At 43.5% G+C, this 24,647-nt stretch overlaps 1 protein-coding gene across 5 annotated transcripts in view; it reads right to left on the bottom strand.

Moving 5' to 3' along the window:
• The window catches only part of SRPK2 (SRSF protein kinase 2), a 229,370-nt gene extending 206,997 nt beyond the window's left edge, over positions 1–22,373 (bottom strand). For 4 of the 5 annotated variants that reach the window (XM_040644358.1, XM_040644357.1, XM_040644356.1 and 1 more), the window contains exons 1-2: positions 22,224–22,373; positions 22,079–22,133 (exon numbers count right to left, since the gene is read on the bottom strand). In XM_040644358.1, coding sequence (XP_040500292.1) covers positions 22,079–22,133; positions 22,224–22,239 — 71 coding nt within the window. In that variant the 5' untranslated portion in view covers positions 22,240–22,373. The remainder of the gene's footprint in view (positions 1–22,078; positions 22,134–22,223) is intronic. The other variant, XM_040644361.1, reaches the window with a different exon arrangement.
• Positions 22,374–24,647: the final 2,274 nt, after the last annotated feature.

Raw genomic sequence — 24,647 nt, forward strand, 5'->3', positions numbered from 1 at the left:
GATGAAGCCAGCTGACATGTCGTGAGGACACTCAAGGAGAGGTCCACATGGCAAGGAACTGAAGTGTCCTGCCAACAGCCATGTCAGTAAGCCAGCTTGGAAGGAGCTCCCCCAGCCCCAGCCAAGCCTTCAAATGTCTGCAACCCCGAGCCAGAACCACCCAGCTCCACTGCTTCCGAATTCCTAACCTCAGAAACTATGCAATGATAAATGTCTCTGGTATTAAGCCATGTGGTTTTTTTCCCCAGCTTTAACTGATGTGTAATGGACAAAATTTTAAGATATTTAAAGCATACATCCTGGTGATTAAGCCACTATGTTTTAAGGCAATTTGTTGCAAAGTAATAAATAACTAATAGAGCTAGGAAGGAAAACACACATCATCTCACCCGTGACCAACACCCTACAATCGAGAGTGTAGGCTCTGCAGGTCACCTCTTAATAGAAGCTGTATGACCTGGACTAGGGGGCAAGTCCTCAGAATCAGTTTTGTTATGTGTAGTATGACAGATAATAACCGCACTCTAAAAACCCTCCCCATTTTACAACAATCTTTCCATTTACTGTACCTCTTAGTCAGTATGAGGACTAAAGGGAAGAACGCGTCTGGCACTCAGCACAGAGCACGCAATGAAGGTTAAGTAAAGGTTCACGGCTACTAATTTCTTTAATCTGCCCATCAGTAGCAGCCGCCCCAGTCCTCTAACCATGCTTCAAAAATTCCCAATTCTCCATAGGGCACACCTCCATTAGCCACCCAAATTACCCATCACTCTTCTTTCCTGGTCTTCACACTTCATTTGCTCCTCTGTTGCACAGGACACACATTCAAACAGTCCCTGTGCCTCAGCTTCCAGAGAACAAACCCATGGTTCTCTCCCGGTCTCTGCTAGAGCAGCCACTCCTCCTGCCCCTTCAAAATGGAGGTTATCCTCAACATTCTCTTACTTCTCACACAGCCTCAATTAGGACCTCTTTGCAGAAGACCCTCTGACTCCTACATGTATTACAGCCGCTGTCCCTCATCCAAGTAGACATATGGGATCCCAATTTCTCCCGCTCAACAGCCACGAATGTCTCACAAGTACCTCTAACTCAACAAGATCTCCATTTTTTGCCTCCCCCTTACTCCTTACATTTTTCCCCTCCTCCCCACACCCAACCCTGCTTGTCCTCCTGTGTTCACTGAAAGACCAAAATCTTCAAAGTCAGACGATGACATATCCAAAGTCATATGAAAATGCCCCCCCACCTTCTGCTTTCCACAAATGTGTGCGGCACTGTGCTGGGTGCCAGGGATACACAGCAAGCAGGACAAGGCTGCCCCCAGGAGCTCACAGTCTAGCTGCTTCCAATCTGCTTCCAATGATTCCACCTGTGCAGACGCACATCCCAGCCCTCCTTTCCACTCCTCCCACGATCACCCAGCCCGGTGCACCACGATCACTGCGAGAACATGCAAAAATGTCTCTCCAAATCTTCCGTCTCTGCCACAGACCTCAACCCATCCTTCCCGTAGCTGCCCATTATCTTAAGCAGGTGATCACGCCTCTCCTCCCTGATGATGTGCAATGGTTCCCACTGCTTACAGAGAAAGTCCCAATTCCCTACTGCTACCTTCATGACCGTTCCGCTCGAACCACCTTCTGCATCCTGCTGTGCACTCCAGGTATGCACTGAGACCTTCAGGACCTCTCACTCCCCCTCACACTCGGGCCTGTTTACCAGCTTTGCCCTCGGAATGTCACAGCCTCGATGAAAACCCCCCGGGGTAGCCATCAGAACTAAATGAGCCTTCCCTTACTTTCACACAGCACAACACCTGTACTTCTATTTGCTATCCACCCTTCCACTTTTTATCACTGCTACTTGTTTACCTGCCTGTCTCTTCGAGTAGGTCATAAATCCCTGGCTGTCGCTAATTAACTTGGCAATCTCGAGTAAGTCATGGCATTATCTGAGGTTCAATTTTCTCATCAGTAAAATGAAAGGGTTAGATTAAGTAATTGCTGAGGAACTCCCAACTCCAAAGTTCCACAGGATGAGTCTTATTTATCTTCGGAAAAGGAAGCACAGGGGCGCCTGGGTGGATCAATCAGTTAAGCATCCGACTCTTGGTTTCAGCTCAGGTCATGATCTCGAGGTCGTGAGATCCAACCCAGCAACAGGCTCTGCGCTCAGCATGGAATTTGCTTGAGATCCTCTCCCTCTCCCCTCCGTGTGCGTGTGTGCTCTAAAATAAATAAATAAATAAATAAATAAATAAATAAATAAGCGGCACCTGGGTGGCTCAGTCAGTTAAGTGTCTGCCTTTGGCTCGGGTCATGATCCCAGGGTCCTGGGATCGAGTCCCACATCGGGCTCCTTGCTCAATGGCGAGCCTGCTTCTCCCTCTGCCTGCTGCTCCCTCTACTTGTGTGCTCTCGCTGTCCAATAAATAAATAAGATCTTTTTTAAAAATAAAATAGATAAATAAATAAAATCTTAAACAAAAACAAAAAAGAAAAGGCAGCAGAGCACAGCTGTAAGCTTAGACCTAGTGGTCAGACGGGTGGTCTGAACCCCAGCACTCCACCCTCTAGCACTCAGCAATGGGCCTAATGCTCAACCTTTGTGCCTCAGCTCATCTGTAAAATGAGAATAATAGTAGTATAACCTGCAACAAAACTAAGAGGCAACCCACGGAATGGGAGAAGATATTTGCAAATGACATTACAGATAAAGGGCTGGTATCCAAGATCTATAAAGAACTTTTCAAACTCAACACTCAACGAATAATCCAGTCAAGAAATGGGCAGAAGACATGAACAGACACTTCTCCAAAGAAGACATCCAAATGGCCGACACATGAAAAAATGCTCCACATCACTTGTCATGAGGGAAATACAAATCAAAACCACATTGAGATACCACCCTACCCCAGTTAGAATGGCAAAAATTAACAAGGCAGGAAACAACAAATGTTGGAGAGGATGTGGAGAAAGGGGATCCCTCTTACACTGTTGGTGGGAATGCAAGCTGGTACAGTCACTCTGGAAAACAGTATGGAGGTTCCTCATGACATGAAAAATAGAGCTACCCTACAACCCAGCAATTGCACTACTAGGTATTTACCCCAAAGATACAGATGTAGTTAAAAGGGGCACCTGCACCCCAATGTTCATAGCAGCAGTGTCCACAATAGCCAAACTGTGGAAGGAGCCGAGATGCCCTTCAACAGATGAATGGATAAAGAAGATGTGGTTCATAATATACAATGGAATATTACTACTCAGCCATCAGAAAGGATGAGTACCCACCATTTGCACTGACATGGATGGAACTGGAGGGGATTACGCAAAAATAGTTAAGCAGAGGAAGACAATTATCACATGGTTTCACTCATATGTGGAATATAAGGAATAGCGCAGAGGGCCATAGGAGAAGGGAGGGAAAACTAAATGGGAAGGCGTCCAAGAGGGAAACAAACCATGAGAGACTCTGGGAAACAAACTGAGGGTTACAGAAGGGAGGGGGTGGGGGGATGGGGTAACCAGGAGATGGGTATTAAGGAGGGCACGTATTGTGATGAGCACTGGGTGTTATATGCAACTAATGAATCGTTGAATACTACATCAAAAACTAATGATGTGCTATATGTTGCCTAATTGAAAGTAATAAAATAATAATAATAATAATAATAATACAATCTGTTAGAATTTTCAGGGGTTTTTTTGTAACATTGTTTGGGCTTTTTTGGGTTTTTTTTTTTTAAATAATAGCTTTAGGTACAATTCACGGATCATACAATTCACCCATTTAAAGTGTACAATTTTATGACTTTTAGTATGTTCAGAGTTCTGCAAGCATCATCACAATTTTATTATATTTTCATCACCCCAAAAAGAAACTCATTGCTATCAACAACAGCTCCCTATTTCCCCTCCCCCCCCCCAGAGTTAGGCAACCAGTTCTCTATTTTCCATCTCTATTGATTTGCCTCTAGAAATTTCATGTCAACATAATATCTGGTCATTCATGAGTGGCTTCTTTCATTTGGTGTACTGCTTTTCAAGTACATCTACAATGTAGTATGTAACAGTAATTCACTGCTTTTATTGCCAAATGATACTCCACCATGTGGATATACTACATTTTGTTTATTCGTTCATCAGCTAATGGATATTTGGGTTATTTCCACCCACCACTATGAGTAATGCTGCTCTTTCAGTTTTAAGCAATAGAAACCCCAACTCAACCTGGCTTACATAACTGGAAGTCCAGCAGGTAGCCCTTGCTTCAAACAGAGTTTCAACATCATCTTCAGGACCGAGTTTCTCTCCACCTTTTGGCTAGACTCTGTTCTCTGCTCATTTGCAGGATCTGCCTGGTGACAAAAAGGCTTCAATAACTCCATTTAACAACCTCTCACAGTCAAGCCAAAGAAAGCAAAAGCTTCTTCCAGATCCTCAAGCAAAAGCCCTACGATGAGCTCTAGGTGGGCTCTAACTGTGGCTGAAACAGGCCATGCTCTATCCCTGGAGTGCCAGGAGAAAGGGGAAGAGACCTGAATTACCTGAACCAAAAATAGATAAGGGATAATCCCCATACAAAAACAGAGGCCTCCTTCCAGGAGGATAAATGGATTCTGGACAGATGAAAATTTAAAGAGCCCAATTTCAGGCTGTTAGAATTAAACCTAAGTATCTGTTAAGCATTTAGCAGAATGCCCAAGACACAAATGCTTAATAAACATTAGTTGCTCTATTAGCTATTTATGGATATGAGATAAACCACAAGAAATCTGACAGAATCCAACACTTAAGGAAGAAAAGCCAATCTCATATAGCTCAATGTCATATATACTCAGCTCAAAATTAAGGCATGTCCAACCATATTTGCTTTTTCATAGTGACATACAAGACTACATCCTTATCAAAAAGAAGGAATGAGGCTTATTTTCAAAATCTTTAAAAACTTCAAGTTACAAAGTCAAGAATCTCCCCACTTTAAGAGGGATTTCTCTGGTCTTGTAGATAATATGACAAGCAAAGCTTGGGAAAGCCAAGTCCCTGAGATGGGTAGAGCTGAAGAGCATTCCCCACCCTAAGAACAACACTATGGCTCAGGCCTGAGAGCCACCTTCATCCTTTATTAGCCAAAGTTCTCAAATCTATTAAGAAATCTTTTCATGTGAAAATACCACTTTTTTTGGGGGGGGGTTGTTTTATTTTTAAACATCGCTTTGATTTCTTAATACCAGCCAACAGGGAACTAGAATTCCCTTTATAAAAGGTGGCTTTTCAATCTTACCCAAAGTACATTTACTTTATAAGACAAGGGATACCAAATGTTTATTTCCCTCTTAGACTCTGCCTAAAAAGGACTAAAAAGGGGCGCCTGGGTGGCTCGGTCGGTTAGGCGGCTGCCTTTGGCTCAGGTCATGATCCCAGGGTCCTGGGATAGAGCCCCACATCGAGGTTCTTGCTCAGTGGGGAGCCTGCTTCTCCCTCCACTTGCTGCTCCCCCTGCTTGTGCGCGCTCTCTCTCTCTGTCAAATACATAAAATCTTTAAAAAATTAAAAAATAAAAAATAAATTTAAAAAATGACTATGGCATCAGCCATTCCTTTTATCACATGCATTTGTCTCCTCCTCCCCACCCCGTCTTCTAGTTTCAAATTATACACTTAGACAGAGATCACAATGAACAATGAATATCTCCTTCATGATTTCTAGAAGTAATTTCATTGCTCTAATTCACTATGAGGACTTGTGCTTAGACAACATACCTCCTATAAAAACTTACAGGGGTTGGTATAGAAAGATAAAGATTTAAGCTGGCCAACAGACTCATGAAAAGATGCTCAGCATCACTCACCATCACGGAAATACAGATCAAACCACAATGAGGTATCACCTCACACCAGTCAAAACGGCTAAAATCAAAAAGTCAAAGGGGCACCTGGCTGGCTAAGTAGGTAAAGTACTCAGTTCTTGATCTCAGGGGCCCAGGGGCCCAAGAGCCCCACGCTGGAAGTGGAGTTTACTTAAAAAAAAAAAAAAAAAATGTAAGCTATAACAAGTGTTGAGGCACCTGGCTGGGTCAATTAGAAGAGCACGTGACTCTCAGGGGCATGGGTGGTTCAGTCACTTAAGCATCTGCCTTGGGCTCAGGTCATGTTCCCAGGGTCCTGGGATTGAGCCCCACATCAAGGTCCTTGCTCAGTGGGGAGCCTGCTTCTCCCTCTCCCTCTGCCCCTCCCCCCACTCGTGTGCAGGCTCGCACTCTCGCTCTCTCTCTCTCTCTTCCCCTCAAATAAATAAAATCTTAAAAAAAAAAAGTGAAGAGCATGTACTTGATCTCAGGGTCATAAGTTCAAGCCCCACACTGGGTGTACCGATTACTAAAAAAATAAATAAATAAAAACTTTAAAAGTAAAAAAGAAATAGAAGTGTTGGCGTGGATGTAGAGAAAAAGGAGCCCTCCTGCACTGTTGGTGGGAATGTAATGTTCTCAAAAAATTAAAAATAGAAACAATTATGATCCAGTAATTCCACTAGTAGGTAAAAAAACAACAAAACACTAATTTGAAGAGATAATATATGCACCCCTATGTTCAATGCAGCATTACTTATAACAGCCAAGATATGGAAGCAACCCAAGTGTCTAGCCAATGGATGAAGAGATAAGAAAAGATATGGTGTAAGTATACATGTGTAAACATAATGGAATATTACTCATCCATAAAAAAAAAAGAATGAGATCTTGCCATTTGCAATAACATGGATGGACCTGGGGGGTATGATGCAAAGTGAAATAAGACACAGAAAGACAAATACCACATGACTTCCCTTATACGTGGAATCTAAAAAACAAAACAAATGAACAAAGAAACAAAAAGCAGAAACAGACTCATAAATACAGAGAACAAACCAATGTTTGCCAAGAGGGGAGGAAGAATGGAGGAACAGGAGAAAAGGGTGCAGTGGGGAGGGAGGTACAGGGTTCTGTCACGGAGTCAGTCAGTCTCGGGGATGGAAGGTACAGCCGAGGGAACATAAGCAATGGTACTGTGATGGAGTTACTGAATCACCATATTGTACACCTGAAACTAACACAGCTTGTGTGTCAACTGTAGTTCAATTTTTAAAAATGTAAGCTGGCCAAAATAACAGCATGTGCACGTTTAGATAAGAAATTTTCACAATTTCTCAGCTTGCCTTTTTTCCTATTATAAAAACCTCTAAAATACAATGAAAAATCATAAAACTAATAGCTGCCAATTACTGAGCGTTTACTATGTGCAGAGTGTGAGTGTGTATCTCACTTAATCCTCACATTTACTCTCTGAGAGGTAAAGTACTCTTAGCTCTACTTTAAGATGAAGAAATTGAGCTTTTAGAAAAATTAAATAAATTATCTAACACCACTCAGAAAAGTGATCCCTTCCAAACTCAAACCCTGGTCAGCTACCTCTGATAGCAATACCAGCCTTAGTGAAGAACATCCAAGGGTAAACCAGACTTTGGGGAAGGGAACCCATCACGTGTTCTCTGGTAAGCTGAGGAACTGAAACAGCCTTTTCCTACACAAAGTAACAGACAAAGCCCAGGCTCCTCTAAAAAGTAAACTTATCTTCGAGTGTCCCTTAACTTGATGACGAAGATGCTGCAGGTAGTAGCAGGCCTGACTGGAGCTACAGGAAAGAGAACAGGTCTGCCCTTACAGTCAGACCTACACGATACTGGTTGCTACGTAAAGGATATTGAAAGCCTCAGCCTTGTAGCTACGAGAAAAAAAAAAAAAACAAGTTTCCAAAGCTAAGAAGGAAAACAAGTTACACCTTTTTAAAAAACTATCTTACTATACACTAAAATTTTCTACCTGAAGTAGCTTCCATCCCACTCCTACCACATCTGCACAGGACAAAACAGTCCAGACCCGTGCGGCATGTCAACAGTCATCTCCATTCATGGGAAGAGAATACACTTTTTTTTGTTGTTTTTTTGGACAATAAAGAGAAGAATCAAAAAATAAAGTTCTTGCAGTGCCTGGCTGGCTCAGTCGGTATAGTGTGCAACTCCTGATCCTGGCGTTGTGGGTTCGAGCCCCACACTGGGTGTAGAGGTTACTCTAAAAAATAAATAAAATCTTTTAAAAAAAAATAATAACATTCTTGCAACAATCTCTCTTTGGGGGGTTAGAAACTTAATTTCCGTATCAGACCCAGAATTGCTTGTCTTTTTGCAGATCAATTGGTGGTTTCGAAGACCACTGAGTCAGAGTCCAGGGCTGTGGACCTGTGATTCAGTGACCTGAATCAAGTAACTTCAATCCTTCACTGAACGAGAAAGGAAGAAGAATGAAGGCCTAAGAAATGTGAAGCCGTGTCCGTGAAGCCGCCAAGGGGAGCCCCACAGCAGATGAGGGGAAGACCTGGTGGCCCGGACCCCTCACGTGCCAACTCTCCCAGAACTTTCTCTACTTTACACAGAAGAGATCTCCGAAAAATTCTGCTTGAAAAGCATTCTGCTACTGCAAAGTACAGGTGAAGGACACTCAGCATTCACGGACCCGCAGCCCTCACCGGGTGGGTCTCCCCTGTGAAAAAGTCAGGTCCACATTCACGCCACAAGTAACATCCGGTTACAACCTATTTGGGGATGAAACACATCCTACCTCCTCCTCAAAAAAAAAAAAAAAAAAAAAAAAATCCTTCAGTGAGATATTCTGGAAACAACAATCAGCGGGAGGCTCAGCCTCGCTGTGTGAGTGGCGGCGGCAGAAGCCCGCAAGGCGGCGGCAGAAGCCCGCGAGGCACCTGCGCTCCGTGGGCACCGAAGCCAGCGGCCGGGCACAAGAGTCCCAGGAGCCAGGAACTCCTTCCAAGCGCACTGTCCGCCTTCTCTCTTCCACGACTCAAACTTCGGCTTCGGGTTATGCCGTACCCTTCCCACGCCCTACCTAGTTAACCTGCACAGTTCACACAGCCCATCCAGAGGCACATGTACAAATTTTCAGTCCTACAGGGGATGCCGGCACCCACACTCTATGCTCCACTGAAGTGAGTAACAGTCATGGGTTACAACGTATCGGAGCTTAAAACATTCAACAACCTCATGCAGGTGTTCCCTCCTGTGCCTATCTTAGGCCCCACATTTTAAGACCCTGACTTTAGAATTACAATGTCTAAAAATATTTACATCATTTGTCCAAGAGATAGCTGAAATAAATGCACCCTGGAATTGATAAATCAATCATTAATTAGATTACTAGAAAAGCAGTGTGACTACAGAGATATTCAATGTAGAAGTGAATTCAAATATCAGGGGCAAAACATTACATAATACATTTTGCAGGATTCATCTAGTAAGGCTCAGAACTCAGCATAAAGTATCATATATGCCCAAATATATAAGACATGGTCTTTTCCCAAAAATTATCCCTCAAAAAAGAGACAGTTTCCTTACTCCAGCTCTTAGAAAGCATTTACTATGATAGACTGCTCTTTCAACTAACCTATCTTTAACATAATAAAGGAAAAAATCCTCAAGACAAGAGGAAATGAACAATCAGGATTATGGTAATGTTAGGCTTGATGGCAGGGGACAGATCACTCCCAGAGGAGCTTGGCTCAGAGGAGCTGGTCAGACAGAATGGGGGAGGAGGGATAAGCCACTCTTCACTGACTGAGAATCTTCTGGGGGAACTGGCTGAAATCACTGTAATCAATACTAATTTGGAAGGCTTAGAGACATCAACCCCATAAAATCAATTTAAGAGGAGGCAAGTATATTCAATACATTTTGGGAATTATTCCTTAAGATACGACCTCACTGATGCTGTACACAAGCCTGTTATTAAAAATAGTTTTAAAAAGCAAGTAAATCATTAAATTGTAATAACAAAAGTAGTTCCATTAAAAAAAATGAGGAAAAACAAAACAAAACAAATGTCTCATTGTTTTGCAAACAGTTAGCTGTAGCCTGGATCAAAGAACCAGTGTCAGTAACCTGTATGGATTCAAGAATGATGCATCACAGGCTCTCCTGGTACTATTTTCACAGCTTTCCATAAATTTAAATTTGTTCTAAAAAATGAAGTTTTTAAAGAGATAGGACTTGTGGTTACCAGAGGCCGGGGACAGGAGAAGTAGAGGAAGGCAGACAAACGTACCAACTTCCAGTCACAGAACAAGTGCGTGCGGGGGACGTAGGATGATGGAGCATGACGACCGTAGTTAACACCGCCCTACGGCACACGGCAAAGCTGTTACGAAAGCAGATCCGAGGAGTTCTCAGCACAAGGAGAAACTTGTTTTCCTTCTCTTTTTATTGTATCTATACGCAAGATGGATATTAGCTGAACCCGCGGTGGCAGTCATTTCACAGTAAATATAACTAACTGGACCATCGTGCCGTACGCCTTCAACTCACACAGTGATGTATTCAATCACTTCTCAATAAAACTAGGGAAAAAATAAGTTTTAAAAAATATATGCCATGTGCTCTGGAAAACCATTAACTGATTCAAAAAGCATTTTTTAACATGTTTAAAAAGCTTTTTTTTTGTAAACAAATAAAACAAGGAAGATAGTAATGAATCTCCATAACCAATTACTCAGAAATAGCAATTTCACGAATCTTATAACTTTAACAGCTGTATTCGGTATAACCGACGAAGTTATATATATATATTTAAAGTGTATATCATGATGATCTGACATATGTATTTTTATGAAATAATTACCACAATCGGGTTAATTAACACCTCCATCACCTTACACAGTTACCATTTTTGTATGTACAGTGAATCAAAAAGCATTTGTAATAGTCATTGATGTCATAAATATGAAATGTCTGAATAAAACTGCTTCAGGAAACTTAAAAGGAAAAGAGGTATTCCTAAAGTAATGTATAAATTCACTTAATTTAAATGTATGTGTAATTAACTTTGGAAATTAAATATCATAAGTAAACATTTGACTATTCCATCTATACCTCAGACTTATACATTCAAGTTGTAGAGAATCTTAATCTCACTGGGAAATTAGGAGACTTATAATCGGGTGTCTTATATTCAGGTACATAAGGTATCTTACAAAACAAACTCAACCTGAAATGTTCCTATAGAGACATAGGACACAAAATAAGGCACCCCCCACCAAAACAAAGAAAGAAAAATTTCTCTTGTTAATACCTGTCCACACAAGTTACTCTAACGCCTCCGCAAGTCTAGACTGTGCTACCCTTAACCTTGGCTGGTAACGCTCCTGGAATCAAGGCAGGCTACAAGTGCAAAAACCTGGCAACTGCAGGTAAAGACTTTTTTTTGTTTTATTGTTTGTTTTTGTTTTTTGGGTTTTTGTGGGTTTTTGTGGGTTTTTTGGAAAACAGAACACAAGATTTGGTGTCAAAAATCTGGGGGTCCTATTAAACCTTGAACACAACAGAGCAAGACAAAAATCTCTTTAATCCTTAGCCACCAACACAAATAACACTATCTGCCTTTATCAGATGATGAGACAAGACCATGACAGGTAAGTTCTTCATAAATTGTCAAGATAGATAGAAGAAAGAACATTAAGCCTTGAAATATGAAGGCCATCAATGATCTAAATGAACAAATCTAACGAACTTTTCTCAAATCTCGTTCTCCTTGGACTTCTCTGGCCCATTTAGTTGTCTTCTTTACTCTGACCTTTAGCTTCTTTCCTTCATTTTGCCCAGCAAGCATTCCCGCAGACTGAGGCCTCAGCCCTCCTCCAACAGGAAGGAAGCCCACCTTGCTGTCCTGAACATCCTCGCTGTCCTAACCATCCTCAATGCGTATTCTAAGTCCCAGCCTCCCAGCTGGGCACCAACTCCCTACAATGCACCTCCTTTTGGCCACGTGCTACTTCAAATCCATGTGCCTAAAATAAAATCTTTTTCCCATCTCCAAACAACTCCTCCCAACTGTCTTACTCTTTCTTCAGTGTAACATTTTCAGTCAAACTAAAGCTTTCATTTTTTTATTGCTTTTCTTCTTCACGTTCTGGCTAGTTCTAGTCCTGTTGACTCTTCTTACAAGAGCTTTCCAAAATTTGGCTTAAAAAGGTTCACTGCCTTGATTCGATTTTTCCAGCCTAGGACTCTACATAGTCTAAAACATGTGAAAGGCAGACAAAGGTACTCACTGAAATATTATAATGCCTGAAAACAGGAAACATTTGTCTAGAATAGAAAAATGTTTAAGCAAATTAAATAGATTATAATGTTACTGAGTCAATAATTGGTTATAAAAAGGTTTTAAGGATGTTGAAGATGTTCATGACAAAATGTTAAATAAGGAAAGCAGAATACAAAATCATATATGCAATGATTAAGTAAATTTAAAAAAAAAACACAAGAATGGAAAAAAAGCCTAGAAGGAATTATATCAAAATATTAACAAAATCCTATCTGTGCATATCCTGCTGGATGGTAACAATGAGCCATTTTTGTTTTCTTCTTTATATACTTCTATAGCTTCCAGATATGGTACATATTTTTAAGGTCATTTTTTTAGGGGCGCCGGTAGAGCGTGTGACTCCTGACCTCGGGATGTGAGTTCAAGTGCCACATTGGGCACAAAGCTTACTTTAAAAAAAATAAAAATAAATCAAAAATAAAATAAAGTCACTTTTTAAAATGTGTTTCTAATTCAAGACTTGTCAGGTCTCCCTAAATTAATCTACAAATTCAATTACCTCAAACCAAACAGCAAAAGCAAACTGGGGGAGGGACTTAGAAATATGATCTTAGGGGCGCCTGGGTAGCGCAGTCGTTAAAGCGTCTGCCTTTGGCTCAGGGCGTGATCCCGGCGTTCCGGGATCGAGTCCCACATCGGGCTCCTCCGCTGGGAGCCTGCTTCTTCCTCTCTCACTCCCCTGCTGTGTTCCCTCTCTCACTGGCTGTCTCTCTGTCACATAAATAAATAAAATCTTTAAAAAAAAAAAAAAAAAAGAAATATGATCTTAATGAATAAATATGCAAGAATTGCCCAAAAAATTCTGAAAACAAGAGTAACAAGGTGTATATGGGAGATGGAGGAGAACTTCTGGCCCACCAAAAAACTGTAAGATGTATCTGAAACTATAGCAATTAAAACAACATGGAACTACAGCAGCCAGAGAAGTGAACACACTCAATATGTGGAAATGCAACACAGTCGGGACAGCTGGATACGTCACTGAGAAAAAAATAGGACAGCATTAACACCAGAAGCCTATTAACAGCCAGCCTTTCCTGCACCCACCACAGGTCCAAACCCTAGGGGCCAGATGTTACTCCATTCCAGTTTTTTTTTTTAATTTTCCAAAGATAATACGGTACCTATACAATGTTTTATTTAACATTCCAGCAAGGTCTGGGAACATGTTTTTTAAAAACATGCAACCTACAGCCTTCCTCATCTCAGGGAAACTCACAGTCCTCATGTCCAAAGCAAACCCCCTTCCTGTCAACTCAGGGTTTCTGCTCCAAAATCCCCCTTGCCAGTATTTTCAACCCCTCCCTTTCTATTGACTCTTTATCATCTGCTTACAGGGGGTGGGGGTAGGGGGCGGAGGGGGAGACCCACTTCTCAAGAACGACCCCTCTACCTTTTCTCCTTTATACAAAGTCAGTTTACGCAAGGAGTAATTTTTTTTTAAGATTTATCTATTTATTTGAAGGGGGGGGGGAGCAGAAGAAGGAGAGAGAGTCTCAGCAAACTCTGAACTGAGCTAGGAGCCTGAGGCAGGCTCAATCTCAAGACCCTTAGATCACAACCTGAGCCAAAACCAAGTCCGGCGCTTGACTTAACTGCACCACCCAGATGTCCCAAGGAGTAATCTTAAAAAAAAAAAAAAAAAAAGACTCTGACATCTTGTCATCTCATTCACTCATGCAAATCCACTGGTCTAAAAGTACTGGTCTCTAATGTCTCCCTAACTGCCAAAATCAAAGGCCAAGATTGTGGCTCATCTCGAACTTTTTTGCAGACTGTGACTCTGGTCTCCGCGAATCACCTTTCTCCTGGTTCTCCTCTCTGGCTCCTCCTTTACCAACCCTACCTGTGGCTTTCTTCTGTTCACACTCAGCACCTTCAACCAGTGGCCACCAACAGCTACTCCTAACAACTCCCAATTCACATCTCCTAACCACAGCTCTTCCCAGTGCTCTAGCTGCCAACACGGACTAGTATCCCTAACCTCTAAGAGCCTAACCAGAGCCATCATCAGCTTTTCCCAAACTGGTTCTGCATTCCCTATCTTGAGGAATGACAACACCATCCACAAATTTTGCTAATTCAGAAACTTGGGATTCATCCTAGACCCCTCCCACCCACCTCCCACATTAAATTGGACACTAAATTCAAAGAATTCTATTGCTTCCTTAATGCCCATCGGTCTCCTGAAGCCTCCTCCAATAGCTTCCTAATAGATCTCCTGGCCTCTAAGGCATTCTCCACACAGAAGCTAGAGTAATCTTTCTAAAAATGTCAACCTGTGCCTCTTCACAGCTCCCCAGTCCCTTGTCAACCTCCTCAGACAGATGAGCTCCACTCATTGGTCACCACACCCTGCACCCCAGCCTCTCCTACCTGCTTGACATTCCAGAAATCCAAGCAGGCCAGCTACACCTCCACATGTTTATCCCAGCCGCAATGCTGCTTCTGCCTGAAAGGCCCTCACCCTGCCCCCTCTTCCCTACTTGGCAAACTATTATTGGCTCTTTAAGAATCAGTTTAACCTAACTCTGAATCTACTAAAAGTACACTACTCAATTGTACACTTCCAGCAGATGAATTTTATGGTATGTAAATTATATCTCAATAAAAGTGTCATCATTTCCTACAAGAAAAAAAGACTTACACCCAATATTTTTTTAAAAGGGCAAAAGACAAAACAAGCACTTCACAAAATAGGAAATTCAAATGATCAATAAACATAGGAAGAGTTGTTCAACACCATCACTCGGAAAAATGCAAAACAGTACCAAAGTGAGGTGTCAATATAAACCCAGAATAGCCAAAATTAAAAAGAAAGACTCTATCAAGTGTGGCAAAGATGTAAAGCAACCAAAACTATCATACACTGCTGGTTTGAGAGTAAAGCAGTGCAATCAAAACTATTTCATAATAAAGCTGGGGGGGAGATACCTTTGCCCTACTACTAACACTAAGCATATACCTATTCTGTAAGCTGGCAATCCCACTGCTAGGGCTCATCTCCAAGAGAAGTGAATGCAAACGTCCACAAAAGGCATGTTCAAGAAGGTCTACGGCTGCCTGGCTCAGGCAGTTGACCGTCCACCTCTTGGTTTCAGGTCAGGTCAGGATCTCAGGGTCGGGGGATCGAGCCCCCACCACCACCCCTCCTCATGAGGCTCCACACTCAGCAGGGAATCTGCTTAAAGATTTTCCCTCTCTCCCTCTGCTCCCCCAGCTCACTCTCTCTCTCTCCCAACTAAATAAATAAATCTTAAAAAATACTACTATCAGTTACAAACTGTATGGTAGTAAGCACTTCTTTAAAAACGAATGTTTACTCATAATGCTTTATTCATTATGCAGAACTATTCAGAATGCTTTATACATAATGACCAAAAACTGAAGAAGAAATACTCATCAACAGAATAGATAAGTAAATTGTGGTATATTCACTCAATGGACTAGTACAGAGCGGTTAACAGTGAAGCGCTGGTACGTGCAACAACATGGACAAGCCTCACAGAAGCCGGAAACAAGAGTGCATCCATATGAAGTTCAAGAACAGGTGGGTAATCAATAATGACAGGAGCACAATGGTTACCTCTGGGTGGCAGGGTATAGACTGGGCAGAGGCTTGAGGAACCAGCCTTATGAGTCAATATTGAAAGGGTCTGTACCTTGATCTGGGTGGTGGTTATAAGGGTAAGAATACATGTAAAAATCATCAAACTGTACACTTAGAATTAGTGCACTTTACTATACACACACACATATATATATATATATACACGCTATAACTCAACTTTTTAAAAAACTAACAAAAAATGCACAAGCAGACTATAATTAACAGTACTATATCATATACCTGGAAGTTGTTAAGAGAGTAGAGCTTAACTGTTATCGCCAGGAAGGGGGAAAAAAAAAGGTAATTATGTAAGAGGATGGAGGTGTTAACTAACCTTACTGTGGCAATCATTTCACAATTTCACATGCACTAAATCATCATGTTGTACACCTTAAATTTGCATGTTATATGGCAATCATATCTCAATAAAGCTGGAGAAAAAAATATGCACAAGTAAAAGGATAATATACCAAAATAATTGGTGGACCTACAACTGATGTTTATTTCTTTAAATTGTTAGGTACTGTCTGAATTTTCCACCAAGACCATATTATTTCTAATCATAAAAAAAAAAAAAAAGCTATTTCCTTAGAGTAACGGTAGTGCTAAAATTAAACAAGGTCTCTTCCTAAAGCCTTCCCTTACCAATCAAAGCACCATTGCACCTAAATCACAGTGCTGAGCACACTGTCCCACAATGATCTACTCACCGTGAGACAGAGACCTCTCTCCTCCTTGCCAGTTAGAACTGGGCTTTATTTACGTTCATCTTCCTAGCATACAACACTGCCTACCACTAGGAATCTGCTTCATATGTGTTTGTTATACTGTTTTATGGTAAGCAAAAATATTTGCTGAGTAAACAATGTGTAACAAACCAAGAAGTAAAAAATAAGTGATTACCTTCCAAGGGAGGTATTCCAAGGTCATGGGTTTGTGAACCTGAGATTATAATACAGGAAAGGGTTGAGGATTACCCAATAAAGATATCAACTTCCACGACAGCATTCCTAAATTGTCTCGCCTGTGATTTACTGACCCAATGCCACCAATCCCATGCCTGTCATTTTCTGTAGCAGTCAGAACCTAGACCACAGAGCAGAGAGAAGCAATAACCCACGGGATCCACCCACCAACAGAAAGTTAAAAGCCCAAAGGATCCAGCACAAAACCCCATCACCAACAGCATACACACAGATCACAGACACTGTACAGAGGAAACAAGAGACACACAGAGAGAAAGACACACATCAAGAAACCAAGTTGCTACCTTGCTAGAAAGTCAAAGTACAAACGTAAGTCCTCCAGCAATCATTCTCTTGGGTATTTACCCTACAGAAATGGAAACGTGTTCACATAAAAACCTGTACACAAATGTTCAGCAGCTTTATCTGTAAGAATCAAAAACTAGAAACTATCCAAACGTCCTTCAACAGGTCAATGGACAAACTGGTACGTTCACACCATGAGAAACTATGAAGCAGCAAAAATGAATGAGCTGCTGATACACCCACCAGCATGGATGATCTCAAGGGCACTGCGCCAGGTGAAAAAAGAGACTCTCCAACAGTTACATACTGTATAACTCTGCTTCTGTAACAGTCTCAACGTGGCGAAATCAGTGATGGAGAACAGATCAGTGTTTGCCAGGGGTCAGGGCTGAAGGCAGGGTCTGACTCTGAAAGGGTAACAAGAGAAAGTTTCTCTGTGGTGATGAAGCAGTTCTGCATCCTAACTCTGGTCATGACTACGCTACTCTACACGAGTGATCCGTCTGAGGGAATGACACACAGAAAGTGTAAGTAAAAGCCAGTGAAATCTTATTTCAGTTAATAGCATTGTGGTGGCAATGTCAGTTCCTGGTTTTGACAAAGTTCTATGGTTATGTGAGACATCACCACTGGAGGAAGCTAGATAAAGGGTACACAGGGAACTCAGTACCCATTTTTGCAAGTTCTTGTGAGTCACAGGATTTCAAAATGAAGTTTTAATTACAAAAAAAAAAAAAGAGTTGGGGGCACCTGGGGCGCACAGTCGGTTGGGGGTCCAACTCTTGGTTTTGGCTCAGGTTGTGATTTCAGATTCAGATCAAGCCCTGCAGGGGGCTTCATGCTCAGCACAGAGTCTGCTTGAGATTCTCTCCCTCTCCCTCTCCCCCTCTCTCTGCTTACAAGCTCTATTATAAATATTTTAAAAAATAATTTGATTATAATAATTTATAGTCAAAAAGTGGAAGGAACCTGAATGTCCATCAATGGATGAATGGATAAATAAAACATGGCGTATCAATACATTGCAACATTATTTGGCACTGTAGAAGTACAAAGTACTAATACATGCCTCAACATGTATTAGGCTTGAAAGCAATATGCTAAATGAAAGAAATCAGACACAGGGCTGACATATTGTATAATACGATTTATATGAAATACTCTGAATAGTTAAGTTCGTAGAGACAGAAAATAAATTAGGAGCAAGGAAAAATGAGGCATGCCTGCTAAATAAGTATGGGGTTTATTCTGGGGGGGGGGAGGATGCAAATGTTCTGGAATAATCATTGTGATGGTTCCACAACGTTGTGAATATACTAAAAACTAGCAAATTATACACTTTAAAAGATAATCTTACAGTACGTGCATTACGCCTTAATGAAAAAGTTACACACATTAAAAAAATAAAGATCCCTAAAAAATTTTATACATACATTCATTCATGCCCCAAAGCAACTGTCCCCAGCCATATGATTTAGCTAATTTTTTTTTAATATTTTATTTATTTGACAGAGAAGGACAGCAAGAGAGGGAACACAAGCAAGGGGAGTGTGAGAGGGAGAAGCAGGCTTCCCGCCGAGCAGAGAGCCCGATGTGGGCTCGGTCCCAACCTGAACCGAAGGCATAGATGCTTAAGGGCTAAGCCACCCAGGTGCACCTGATTTAGCTAATTCTGGAGATTTCATGATTGAATTGACACTGTAGTCCTTCCCTGCTGCCTGTTACTCACAAAGCAGCTCAATTAATAATTAGCAAACTAAACTCACCGGAACAATCTGACAAGACTGAAATTTTGACTCAGCTAAGTAGAGAAATCTTAATGCTATTCCTGACAACTACAAATTCCAGCGTTCTTAAAAAGTAACCTACAGGACCTGGCTCAATTCACAAAAGCTCACTGAATGAAAATGAATGAAGAGCCAGCTTGCGTACACAAGTAGATAATGACAAAAGTAGATCACATTACATCAAGCCAGGCCCATGCTGTCACATAATTTAGGTTTGCCAGTCATTACATTTATACAGTTTAAAATTAAACCAATTACTCCTTTTCTTCCTCTGGAGAATTAATCAAAAAGCAAAAACAATGGGCATCAGGAGACCTGAATTCTGGTCCAAACGCAGCTAACTGTGTGATTATCACCTCTGTCAGGGCTGACTATAAAAATGAGGACTTCTCCTCAAACCAGCCATCTCCTGAAGTCCCTTCCACCACTTCTCTCTGGCACCACGGCTTGCACCCTGAACCAAGTTACCAGGGTCTCCCTCACAGACAGAAGGCCAGCTCCCAGCTTCTACTTCTCCCCTCCTCCTGACATTCCATTCTCCACAGGAACCGTCATTCCCGTCATGCCCATTGGTAAGCGTCTGGATGGCTTACAGGGCAGGGCCCTACCCAACTCCCATCCTCCCCTGGCACCATCTTCTCCCAAAGCACTCCAGTCACCCTGACCTTTGGGGTCCTCCAACATTCCTAGCCCTTTCCTCCCCAAGTCCTCTGCCACACTCCCATCTCCTCCTCCTCCTTTTAGTTTCTGTTCAGATGTCACCTCCGCAGAGAGCTGAGTGTGGACTCTAGTTCCAGGCTGCCTATATTCAACTTTGCAGCCGGGCATGCTGCTTGCCCATCTGTAAACTGGTGATTAACCACAGTGCCTACCTTAGTGTTGTCACAAGGGATAAAAGGCAGTAAAGCTATCAGCACGATGCCTGGCCCAGTGTTCAAATGTCACCTATCACTATTGCTTAAGGCACCCTATCCAAATGTTGTCCCCACCTCATAGCACTACCTGAAATTGCCATCCTGATTTGTTGTCTTCTTTGGGGTTCTTCCCTAAAACCCACAGAATGTAACATTCATGAGGAGCTTTGTCTTGTTCAAAGTTCTATCATCATCTCCCAGGAAAGCCATGCAGATACTTGTTGAATACATGAATAAATCATAACCAGGGCTCCTTTAAAATAATGTTTTAATTCAAAGAATTAAGCAAAAAATGGCACTGCTTTTATGTTATGTAATTAGGCTGGTCTCCTCTTCTTAATTACCTTGCAGACCAACCAATTTACTTAGCCACTGCCTGAGGGCTTTTCCCTCAAATCTTATCACATAAATACAGCAGACAATGGAAGAATCTTGAAGGTTAATCTGTGAAAGTAAAAACTGGATATTGTGGATATACGCTAATTCTTTAAAACATACCACTTAAATCCAAACTGCAGCACACCAAAAAAGGCTGTTGGCCATTAGGAAAGTCATACCCCGAAATATGAAACACGTGTTGACTTAGTTAACTAAAAGTGCTTTTCTACATGTATGTCTACATTTTACATACACACGTACATATTATACATACGTATGTGCGCGCGCGCACACACACACAAACCATTCCCAAAACTGAGGACATGTTTTTCAATTCCTTTTTACATTTCTAAACATAATGTACTATGTGAAAATAAATGCTTTGAACTTAAAGTTGTTTTTAAAACCCAATACTGAAGATCCTAAACGTTACAGTTCTCCTTACTCGTGGGCTTAATCTCCCAATGTTCAAAGGAAATCCCAAATTTAAGGCCCTGACTTGAAAGCCAGCATTAATTTTGTAAAGGACCTCAAAGTGCCATATCCATTCCGTTTTAACGTCTTAAGAATCCAGTATCAGATTTTTACCCACCAGATCCTCAAGTCCTTAATAAGCATTTTTCCGTCACTGTAATATTTATATCGAGATGCACATTTTGAGAGACCCCGAAAATACTTTCAAGTTATAGTCCATCTTAGTGAACAAAAATCCTGTCAAGATACACCAGCACGTTAGTAACGCCTCAGGCAGTTTTTCACAGAGCATGAAATTCACCAGGCAGAGACCCAGGCGGACAGGAAGGGGAAAAGCCTGGGAATGCTGCAGGGTAGTCCCCCGAAGGAAACAAAATAAGAAATGCTTCGTGATTTTGAAGATGATCATGGACTGCCGTTCCCTGTAAGACCAAAAATACCACAGAGTGTCTCTTGCTCAAAAGGAAGAGTGAAGCCACAAATCTAGGAGTAAAGACGTTGAACGCTAGTTGGTTTTTTAAGATTAAGAGAGAAGGAGCGACGCGGCGGCGCTCTGCGGTCTCGGAGCAGCTCTCCAGGAAAGGCTTCTCGGGCGCCGGCCGCTCCCACTCCGGTACGCGGCCAGGCTGGAGGTGGCCGGCGGCTGGCACGTTTTAAATATCACCACCCTATTCATCAACTCCCCGGCACAATGAGGGCTGGGGAGCCGCGCCGGGGACCGCCCGCGCACACGCCCACCGGTCCCGCGCAGCCCCGCGACCCGGGCGCAGCCGCCGCGCAGCAAAGTGACGCTCGGCCCGAGCAGAAAGTTTCGAATAAAAACCCGAGCCCCGAAACGCACAGGTCTCGGCGCTGAACTCGCGCCAGGAACACGCCCGAGGCAAACCACTTGACAACCAGCTCGGGTTTTCAGCAGAAAAGGCCGAGAGGCGGGGGCCAGGGAGGAAGAGAAGGCCACACACACACACACTCACTTTCTGGCACACTCGGCTCTTCTTCCTCTTGGGCCCCAGTGCCCAGGTGCGAGCCACACAGCAGCCTCACACCCGCACGCGGCGGGGCCGGGGCGGCGGACGCCAGTGCCCCTCCCGGGAAAGGCCCGCGACCCCCGGGCCAGCGCGGCGCGCAGGGAGGGTGCGCACGCCCGGCGTCTCTGCGCCCGGCCGCCCCCCACCACCACCACGGTCGTGGCCGCCCCGGGCCCGGGGGTCCGGGGATGCTCTGCGGGCCGGTCGCGGGCTCGCACGCGCCCCTCCCCCGTCCGCCCCTCCCCCCGGGCCGCCCGCCGGGGCGCGCAGGAGGCGAGCACCGGCGTCCCGGGGGATCAGCCCGCCGGCCCCGGGGATCCGGGCAACTTTCCCCTGCGTGGTCGCGGGCTGCCCTCGACCTGGCGGGGGCATGGACCCCGGGGCTAGCGCGGCGTGGACTCACTTTTTCGGATGTTTCTCTCTTTTCGGCCTCCGCTTTCGGGCCTGAATGGCCAGCACTAGGGAAAGAGAAGACACACATTAACGGTCGGGCCGGCCGGCCTGCGGGGCCTCGTGGCGGGGAGGAGGGGACGCCGCGGGCCACTCACCTTTCCGGGAGCTCATCCCGACGCGGCGGAAGGGGGGCGGGGGGCTTCGCGGCGGCGGCGGCAGCGGCGACGCGGGAGCCGAGCCGAGCCGAGCTGGGCTGCAGCCTCCACTCGCTCCGCCAGCCGGGAGGAGGCGGGAACCGCGCCTGCGCCGCCGCCGCAGCCGCCGCTCCCGCGGGGGGCCCAGCGAGACCCGCCCCCGGCCGGCCCCGCCCCCGCCCCGCCCCCACCCGCCCGGTGGGGTCCGGACCCCCGCGCCGAGCCCTCCCGCGTGCCCCGCACCCACCCACCTGCCCCACCTGTGCAGAAGTGCCTCCCCGCGTCCACCGCCACTGCCGCCCACGGCGTCCCCCGCCCAGCCGGCGGCTGGGGCCTCAGCCTCTTGCGCCCCCATGGCCGGCCCAGGCCTCCCGCCTCTCTCGGGCACCCGGCCCGCGCGACCCTCCCTCTCCAGTCACAGCCTCTCCCCTACGCACCCCGGCCGATCGCGCCACCCGCCTCTCCATGTGCCCTTCCTTGGCCCGCGCCTCCGCGGGTCTCACACCACCTCTCTTCACGCGGCCTCTTCTCCCCCTTTGCTCCTCTACATCCTTGCATCCCCATGAGCGCCGCTTCCTCCTCTCCGGCGGGTGTGGAAAGGGCACAGGACCAAGAGCGGGGAAACCTGGGTCCTTCACCAGCTGTGTGACCTTGGAGAAGTCCTCTCATCTCTCCCCTTTACCTACCCCACAGGATTGTTTGAGTTCAATAAGGGAAAAGATGCAAATGGTATGGAAAGTACGATGAAGTTTTCGCACCTGAATCAAAGCCCAGCTCAGTAAACACCAAGTGCATAACAATTTAACACAACAATCCCACCAAGTAGTCATTGTCTACACCTTACAATGAGGAAACTGAGTCCTAAAGAAGTTGACAGTTTGCCCCACGATAATTCAAATTTAGGCCTAGCTGACGTCAAACCCTTTCCACCTACCATGCTACCTAATAAAGACGGGACTCAAGCTGAAAATGGGACAAAATGATACCTGCAGTGTTCCTTTGATTGTTTAAATAATTATGTTTTGGAAAGATATCCACCTTGACCATTTACTCTCATTGGTCGTACAACTGTATTCTTAACTCATCAGAGCAGTCTTATTCTGAAGATGCTAAACCCAAAGATCTGCAAGTGCTGTTTAGACTTGATGAACTTCTTACTTTCTCAACATTTTTTTTTTAATTTTTATTTTAATCACCTGGTTGGAGTGCACTCCTTAATCCCCATCACCTGCTTCAGCCATCCCCACCCACCTCCCCTCTGGTAACCATCAGTTGGTTTTCTATAGTTAAGTACTTTCTCAACTTTTATTTTCAAAAATATTAACCCTACAGGAAAGTTAAGAGAAAAATATAACACCCATATTAACCCATATTCAGCAATTTTTAACATTTCATCACATTTGCTTTACTTGTGTGTATGTATGCATATGAACTTTCTTTGTTTTGTTTTTGCTGAATCATTGAAGTTTTTGCATTGTTACCCTTTACCCTTAACATTTCGATAAGTATCTAAGAACAAAGATATTCTACATAATCAGAATTCCATTATCATTCCAAGAAAATTTAATATTAATATAATATTATCTGTAATATACAGAGGCCATATTCAAATTTACAAAATATCCATTTTAAATGACTTTTTTCCAATCCAGGATACAATCAAGAATCATGCATTACATTTAATTGCCATGTCTTTTTACACTCCTTTAGTCTAGAATAATCCCTTCTGTTGTTGTTGTTTTTCTTTTATAACATTGACTTCTTTTGAAGAACCCAATTCTGTTCAGCAGGATGTTCCCCGGTTTGTATTTGTCTGTTCCCTGTTAGATTCAAGTTAAATAATTTTGTCAGGTACACTGTATGGATGATATTGTGTCCATCTCAGTATGTTGCAACAGAAGGGAAATGATGTCAGTTTGTTCCATTATTCGTGATGTTACATTTAATCATTTTTCTATGGTAAAGCTAGCTTTTTTCTTTTCCATTTAAAAAAGTAGTCTATGTGAAAAATGGGTAAAGGACTTGAATATACGTTTCTGCAAAGATATACAAATGGCCAACAAGTACATGAAAAGACGCTCAACATCATTAGAGAAATGCAAAGCAAAAACACTATGAGGGGCACCTGGGTGGCTCAGTCGGTTAAGGGTCTGCCTTTGGCTCATGTCATGATCTTAGAGTCCTGGAATCGAGCCCTGCATCAGGCTCTGCTCTGCAGGGAGTTGCGCTTCTCCCTCTCACTCTCCCTCTGTGCTCTCTTGCTCTCCCTCTCAAATAAAAAAAAATCTTAAAACACACTCACACACAATGATATACCCTTTCACACCTACTAGGATGACTATATTCCTTTTTTTAAATGGAAAATAAGGGGTGTCTGGGTAGCTC

Source organism: Ursus maritimus, unplaced genomic scaffold, assembly GCF_017311325.1.
Source record: "Ursus maritimus isolate PB19 unplaced genomic scaffold, ASM1731132v1 scaffold_3, whole genome shotgun sequence".
NCBI classification, from domain to species: domain Eukaryota; kingdom Metazoa; phylum Chordata; class Mammalia; order Carnivora; family Ursidae; genus Ursus; species Ursus maritimus.